Source organism: Ptychodera flava, unplaced genomic scaffold (genome assembly GCF_041260155.1).
Source record: "Ptychodera flava strain L36383 unplaced genomic scaffold, AS_Pfla_20210202 Scaffold_44__1_contigs__length_1314385_pilon, whole genome shotgun sequence".
NCBI lineage: Eukaryota > Metazoa > Hemichordata > Enteropneusta > Ptychoderidae > Ptychodera > Ptychodera flava.
The window spans coordinates 976564-984361 of NW_027248366.1; the positions used below are offsets into that span (position 1 = coordinate 976564).

The 7798-nt window shown below is 43.3% G+C and overlaps 1 protein-coding gene across 1 annotated transcript; it reads right to left on the minus strand.

Moving 5' to 3' along the window:
• Positions 1 to 699: 699 nt before the first annotated feature.
• LOC139128123 (uncharacterized) lies at positions 700 to 7164 on the minus strand. The gene is given in 11 exon segments (XM_070693962.1): positions 700 to 1820; positions 2133 to 2504; positions 2854 to 3105; positions 3414 to 3524; positions 3921 to 3949; positions 3952 to 4064; positions 4367 to 4680; positions 4848 to 4977; positions 5164 to 5280; positions 5809 to 5839; positions 6845 to 7164. Coding segments are annotated over 11 exon segments (2265 nt in total). The 5' UTR covers positions 7005 to 7164; the 3' UTR covers positions 700 to 1184.
• Positions 7165 to 7798: the final 634 nt, after the last annotated feature.

The following is a 7798-nucleotide window of genomic DNA, read 5'->3' on the forward strand; positions in this document are numbered from 1 at the left end:
TTTTACGTGAAAATCGTTTTTGAAGCCAAATCGATTTCAAATAGCGATATTGAAGTGCGCTGTTGTATTTTGCATTAGCTCCCAACCGGGGTGACTGAACTCAGAGTTAGCATTCATTTGTATCCTAAGTGCAATTGCTCAAAACTGAACTGTCGTTTGCAATTGGTTATTTGTATTTGCCTCCGTATAGCGCAGACTATGAATAGCCCGCCAACTCCGCAGACGACACTTTGAGTTGTCTGCATGCAACGCATGTACTTGTATTATGATGAAGGTAAAAGTTGAAGGTTGGAATTTGCCAACCGTCAACAAGACCATATCAAGTGTTGCCTCTTGGGAGTAGACATTGAACGCTCACCGTGTTCGGTGTCTTGCGCTAGTTTTTTCATCCGAAAACATTCTAGATCGAAGAGGGAATATATCATAAATGGAACAAAGATTTCCAGAATACTGTAATGTAAGTGAAGGGGTTTCAGTAAAATTTACAATGTACATGGTCAGTGACATTGCCACGTCGACAGTGCGTGTTTAAGTAAAAAGAATCTGTGAAGGTGTAAGTTCATTGGCTTACACAAACAAGGCCGACAGGACAAACAGACAATGAACAAGAACAATATGATCCCTAGAAACAGACCAGCGATGGAGAGAACATTAGAGAGAGACATAAGACATGAATCACGTGACATAGAGACAAGTGATACGCTCGTACTTTTATGACATTGTTTATTGTGTAAAAAATAGATATTTCAAAAAAAAGGAGTTTCATTAAAAATATCGTCCGGTGTAAGTCCAATCGTCCATTCATACACTCATTTCACCCATTTAATGTGCAACAATAATAGATATTACGTCATCAATTCATAATTCTGAAAAATTCAAAATTGTGTTCACAAATCACCGCGACTTCGTTAAGTTTTATGTTTCAACGTCAACACAAATTGATATGCAAATTAGATGTTAAAATATTCAGGTTCAGCAAAGGAAAAATTCCTCTATTCTACGTCACAGGCTCAGTACTGCTAGAGTGCATGGTTTATAACCACAGGAAATTACAAAGACGGAAAAATCTTGCCTTTGAAACATTTTGAATGCACAGACGAAGAAAAGTCAGCAGGAAAGATGGTAAATTCTATAAATGCAGCAAAAAATTGTAAATATATACAGAAAGTATCACAGTTTCCAGTTTATGCTGAAAGGTCGAATGATGTGTACGACTCAGTGAAATTGAAATTTTTGGTTTGGTTAAATCTGTCCTTTGCAAAGCACGACTCGCACAGACATTGTTCGTGATTGTGTGACCTGTCACAGAATTGTCCACAGCTACGCTGTCTCTTCACTGGTCTAACTTTAACGTCAATGTCATTGGCTGCGAAATCGCTGACATCCGAAAGCGAATCGGAGTCAAAGTACCCAGAATCCTCCAAATCCAGCTTCCTCTTCTGGTTGCGAAGTTCATTGTCACTGTCACTGGTGTAGATACTACTCTCCACATTGTCATCTTGGACAGACTCGAAATCGAATTCGCTGAGTTCCTCGCTGTTGTACCCACTCTCGATGCTGTTCTCACGCTGCAGGCCATCCGGAACAACAGAGTCGGAGACACCTCTTGGTTTGATTGGTATTTTCGCAAACTCTGAGAACAGATTCATCTCCGGCATGTTCTCCGATGTGAGATGGTTGAGCGCCTCTCTCGGCTGCAGGAACCACTGCAGGCTCAGGTCAACGTCACTTCCGTCGAACTCCGGATCATTGGCGATATCAACCGCTTCTTGGACGACGTCGATAGAGTCGTATTCAGTTTGTGCATCAGAAAGGACAGCCTAGAATATGAGAACAATGACTTATTTTAGCATTTGGTTGTCGGGATATGTGCATTTGTTATGGCAGAGAGAATAGTACAATAGCAGCAACACAGAAATGTGAGCGCTACATTTCACGGCTCAAATTTGATGCATTGTATAAATCAGAGCTGTCTGACATTGTAAAATTGTTCGCCTCCAGTCGGCCAATTTTCATTTACTTGTTAATGAAACGTTTCCTGTCGTGTTCTGACACGTCTCTTAACACAAACAGAATGTTATCTGAACACTCGGGGGTGATTTTCCTGCTTAGAAATTGGTGTTCGCGTTTACCTGCAAATTAAACTGCCCATATCTCTCGTCGCAGAAGGGCGCATCAAACCAGCCTTCTTCATAGCTGACGTCAAGCAGGCTCATGTACCCAGGTGATTGTCTGGTCATTGGTGGTTGATGACGATGCTGCCAGGCGCCCGTGGTTGGGTTGAAACGGTAGAGGGGTAGCAGCTTCCAGCCATTGGTCGCCAATTGGTCGACAGCTTCGAGTACGTACTCAATGACGTCATCGGGCATGAAGTATGGAAGATTTATTCTTGAAAATCCGGGTCTTAAAGCTTCCAGAGGCTCCTTGTTTTCTTTCTGTTTTCTGTCTTCATCCAGAACGCGGATGAACTCGTCAGCGATTTGTTCAGTTATGCCAAGCAAATCCTTTAATGAAAGAAAAAAAACCCAAGAGAATTAAGTATAAGATATGCAGAAAATCCATTCATTAGTTGATATTTTCTCAACGTACAAGCTGTTTCAACTTTTGATCCTTAAGTCGTCTCCCACTCGCTCTTTAGTGTTACAATGCTTCAAAGTTTGTGACAGGGAGACAAAAGCGACTTCACTGTGTTCGGCCTCGCTCTTTTGATTGCATGGGTTGGAACGATACCAACTCGGCAAAAATTACTTTCAGTAATTGCCTTCGTCCACTGCCTTGACGACTTGCAAATATAATCTCTACTCTTTTCTTCGATCTACAAGATCTCTGCAAATAACTTTACTTTATACTCACATGAGCGTATGGTCCGGCGCATGCGCAGCCTCCTCTTGCCTGGACACCGTACAGGTCGTTCAACAGCGTGCAGACGAAGTTATGATGCAGAAGTTTCCCGCTCTTTTCGTGCTTTACCAAAAACGAGAAGATAGGTAGTCTTCTTGGTCTTTTGTTTCCCAAGATGATTAGATTTTTGTTGTGTTGCCACTTGTTGAAAGCCCTCCGGCAGAGTTCTTCTTCCCTCGCTTCGATAACATCTGGACCGACAGCCTGCGAGAAAGTCAAGAAAATTATTTTATTAGTGAGGAAAGCAAAGTGGTAAGCGAGTAGTGGTACAATACGAGATCACCAAAGATAGCATTTTGTGCACATTTTCAAAAGTGTAATAAGTGAATATAAAGATTTTTTTCAAGTCGCTCTCAATCCCCCTTCAGTGCCCCTCCTCCTGCTGATAATCATAAGAGTAAACATTCTCTTAACGACCTCCATCATCATCATCATCATCATCATCATCATCATCATCATCATCATCATCATCATCATCATCAAATCTTTCATATAGCCATTCCGATTCTTACCTCTTTCAGTTGGAATGCCATGCCAGCCCTGATCGATTCTGTGATCGCCGGGGTGCCGCCTTCCTCCCGAGATTCGATGTCTTTCAAATAGTAATGCTTCTCACGGGACACCTATAAGAACAAACACAACATCTCCATGAGACTCACGGCTCTGTTTTGATTTTCTGTGTTGTTTGTAAAAGTAATCAATCCCGCCACCATTTAAATACAATCGATGAACGCGTTTGAACTTTTTAGAGTAACGCTTGGTGAGTCATTTGCGTGAGATGAATACTCACATTCTAGTAAATTATTTTGAAGTTCAATAGATCACAGCAAAACAGAAACTGAAGATTTTTCGCCGTCCCTCGCAGTAAAGTCAGCGTCAGCTCTTGAGCTCTAAACTGCTGTATCAGTTGGCAAATTTGAAGTATTTCCCGGTAGTCGTTTGAAGCGTCTTAGCAGTGATTCACATGAGATTGAAAACCGTGTTGACAAATGTGCTGCGAACATTTTTGTTTAACTTACATAGGAGACAGTGCCGCCCCAGCGGTTGCTGGCACCCTGTTCTTGAACAGCTTTCTCTTTGCGATCAGGAGGCCGGGCGTGCCAACACCACCAACAAATTTATGGCAGGACAAAAAGACCGCATCTTTTGAACAGTCCAAGCCACTGAAAAGGAAAAAAAAAATACATCGTTTAATGAGCTGTGTAGGATGTTGGCATGACAACTTAAACTAGATATTCTGACTTTCCTTTGTCCTTTGATTGTGAGAATGTTTGGGAACGCCCCGAACGAGGCTAGAATCACATGATAAGTGGTCGGCTATCGGACGAATGCCTTTTGTCGGACGATACTGTTTTGTTCTGGCGATAATTCTCAACAAGTGTGAGTCCAGATTGTCTGCGTTTGAACAAAACCGACACGCAACTTTCGAATCGCCGGTCGTTGTGGACTGTCCATTTATACTTACTCTTTACTGGCGGGATTCATGTCAATCTTGAGGTAGGGTCCGGCAGTAGCGTAGTCCCAGAATGACAGAGCACCGTGCTTATGAAGGACCCCGGCAACTTTCTCTGTGTTGGTCAGTATTCCAGTCACGTTGGAGGCCGATGAAAAGACACCGATCATCAGTCCTGCGTTTTCCTTCTCCTTGACGAGCTGTGACTCCAGATGAGCCAGATCTACGGTGCCGACCATAGTCTCCCGGATGCGGATCACTTTCGCGCCGCTCTCCTTCCAAGGAAGAATATTGGAGTGATGTTCGAACGGACCAACAAACACGACCTGGGAATGGGAGCAGACGCGTGGACGATTAGCGACAGGGAACAAAATTATGTGACCGAGGCGCGTGTGAGTATACCACTACATACTTGTGAAGTGGCGTTCTGCACATGTGTGGTGCGTCTTTTCAACTGTGAAACTGTGCTCATTGATATAAAACGCTAACTCACCGCAGTCTTTGCCCGTTCTTCAGTCAGTTGCATCACTTGATAAATTTTGTGGATGGCTCCGGTCGCTCCGCTACCGCAAAAGATGACCACGTCATCGCTTCCGGCATTCACGTTGTTTCTGATTATCTCTCTGTCGGCGAAAAGAAATATCAAGTTTGATTAAACCCGTGTTAGGGAAATAAGCTTACATGTCGCGTTAATCCGGACTCAAACTAGAATAAAAAATATTGAAATGCTGCTGAATGGATAGATCTGACAGGATTATAATTAGAAAAAAATATTCCTGCGGTATCTTTGCAACTTGATGTACACTCACCTTGCATCGTGCCTAAATTTTGTCGTCTGCTTGGAAACCAGGGTTGTGGTGGTATGGGTGTTTCCGTAATGTGGATAGACGTTCTTCATGACATAGTCTTCGATAAATTTCAGCGGCCTGACAAGGAAAGAAAGAGTTGAGGTCGTTACACACCATGAAGTCTGAAGAAAGCTTCGCTTCGGCGCAATCCTGTGCAGTGCATGCATCTGGAACAAAGTTCTTTTCCAAAGTCATGTCTCCAAGCATTTTCATCACTTTCGATAAAACACTTGCACAACTATCGTAAACGCCCCAAAAGGACACCATTTTCCATTTTCAGTACAAAATCGCTGCAGTATTGGGGTACTCATGCAAATGACGTCTCATATCATTGCCCAAATATTTTGGCGCGAAATATCTATAGTCTGACGGCGTACCATTGGACGGGACGATACAGTCGGTGGTGACAATTTCAATGCCGTTGAAAGGCAGGGAAGCAATAATACTTGCTCTATTTGCCAGGTAGACTTGCTGAGACAATAAGTTTCAAGGAGGTCGCGCACTCTGTCTAGGATTTATTCAGATTTTTTTTTCAGGTACACCGTCGCCCTTTTTGAGAGAAAACAATAATGTGACAACAGAAACACGACAATAGTGTATTCTTACCTGCCAGATGCCGTGTAGTCACAGTAAATCACTGCAAGCAGAAAGAAAAGATGGAAAGTGGTTACCACTAAATATAGGTGTTCAGTTCACAGCCAAGTCGAACTCGGCGTGGTGATACACTTATTGTTATGCAAAAAGTAACAAACGACCTTTCATTACATTCTCGGAGAAATTGCCTTCTGCAGAGATTTTGCGATATTTCAGAGAATAGTATTTCAAAGGACTAAAACCATCCAGAGACGAGCAAATCTATACAGATTATGACGAAAATGTGCTGTTTTGATTATGGGAAAGTTCTAACACGAATACAAAGGCATTCTTAGATCGACATTTTAACAGTCTTTGCTGACATATTCCCTCCGTGCCACAGTACTTAAACTGAACTTTACCCTTTGAACGGAAGAAAAATATGACAACCCGACTCACAGTTCAGTAAACACTGTTAGATTTTAAACTACTTAATTATAGGGACAGTCAAATCGGTTCGTACCCTGCGTCGATTAGTAAACGAGATTGCCGTCTGAGAGTCAATACAACTTAAAGAGGGCGGGAAATTTTAACCTTGTACTAACTTTAACGATTGGATTTGGTCTAAACAATTAATTCGGTTTTATGTATTTTCAGAATTGTATTCAAATTAGAATTATAGTTGATGGGTGTTTGGGGACTCGGCGCAGTTTAACTTCGGGTGAGGGACATGCACGTTTAGCGTGGGCGTTTGTATGGATACAAACTTTTCCTCGTGCAGTCCACAAAAGAAACAGACTGCACACGAACTGGTCCAAGCAAAGCGTGTCGAACTTGTAAGGTTTGTGAAATGATCGTCTGGTGCGAACAATAGTACGTTTGAGAACTCCTAGACGAGAGTCTAAGCTCCGCCCTGATGTCACTCGGTCTAGCCGGTGTCTCGCGAAGACATGTGCCGCCGGTGAATTTCACAGTGACGGCGTGCAAGCCCTGCGACAGCGAATCAGCTGTGCAAAATTACGGCCCTTTTCGGAGGATGAAATAATGCTGCAAGAGTTAAAGTACTCACCTTGGCGTTCACCAAATGGTCCATCGAAGGCAGCGTCGACGCCGATCACATTACTATCGATGTACTCGAGAAATTTCAATCTTTCTTCCGTCACCAAATTGCAATATTCGTCGTCGCAATCGTACACGCCAGCATCGGTAACGCAACGGCTTTTCTCCATGTTTTTGAGCAAAGTGTTTTTTTTTGCGCGCAGCGAACTGTTCGTAGAGAGGCTGGAAAATATTTCAGAATATCTCTCAGTGGTAGGGTTGGGTTGCACTGCTGCGTGTCGGCTGGGTCACTCAGACACTCATGTGCTATTCTGGAGTAGGTCGAATGAATGAAAAATCTGAACTGCCCGGCCTGTATTAAATAGGCTATTCCCCCGCATAAATAATTAGACGCAACCATTTCGCATTTTATGATCGCGGGGGTGTCCGCTTGCACCGATTCAGACGACCGGAAATGAAATGTCCTCAAGAAGGTGTCACAGCCTTATACTTCTGCCCCGTGAAAACTTTTGAAGGACAAATATTTCGCGGGGAGGCGCTTAAATACGACTGAAACCCTCCCAAAAGCGAAGTTTCATACAGGAGACGTCGAGATCCCGTTTGATTTTTTGGTTCGGCCCGTAATTTGGGGATGAATTATTATCGAAATTTACGTCAGAAAGGCGCTGGAAAGGAGCATGTTTGTGATTGGTTTAGAGCACGGTAAACAGGGCAGCGGGTGCCTTTGACAGGGTCCGTGCTTATAGTGATTAGTCAATGGACTTTGTAGCTGTACTTGCCTCCAAGCCATTCTCCTGCACCAGTATATGTTCTGCTTGAGTGCCCGTATTGTAGCTGTTTTTCATTCATCCGAGCATCGTTCCTCTCCTCAGCGAAAAGTACAGCGGCCAAACTTTCGCCCCAGACCAGCCAAAAAAAAAGAAGCCCGCTACCAGCTAAAGCCAGCACTCGCGTCATTCGGCCC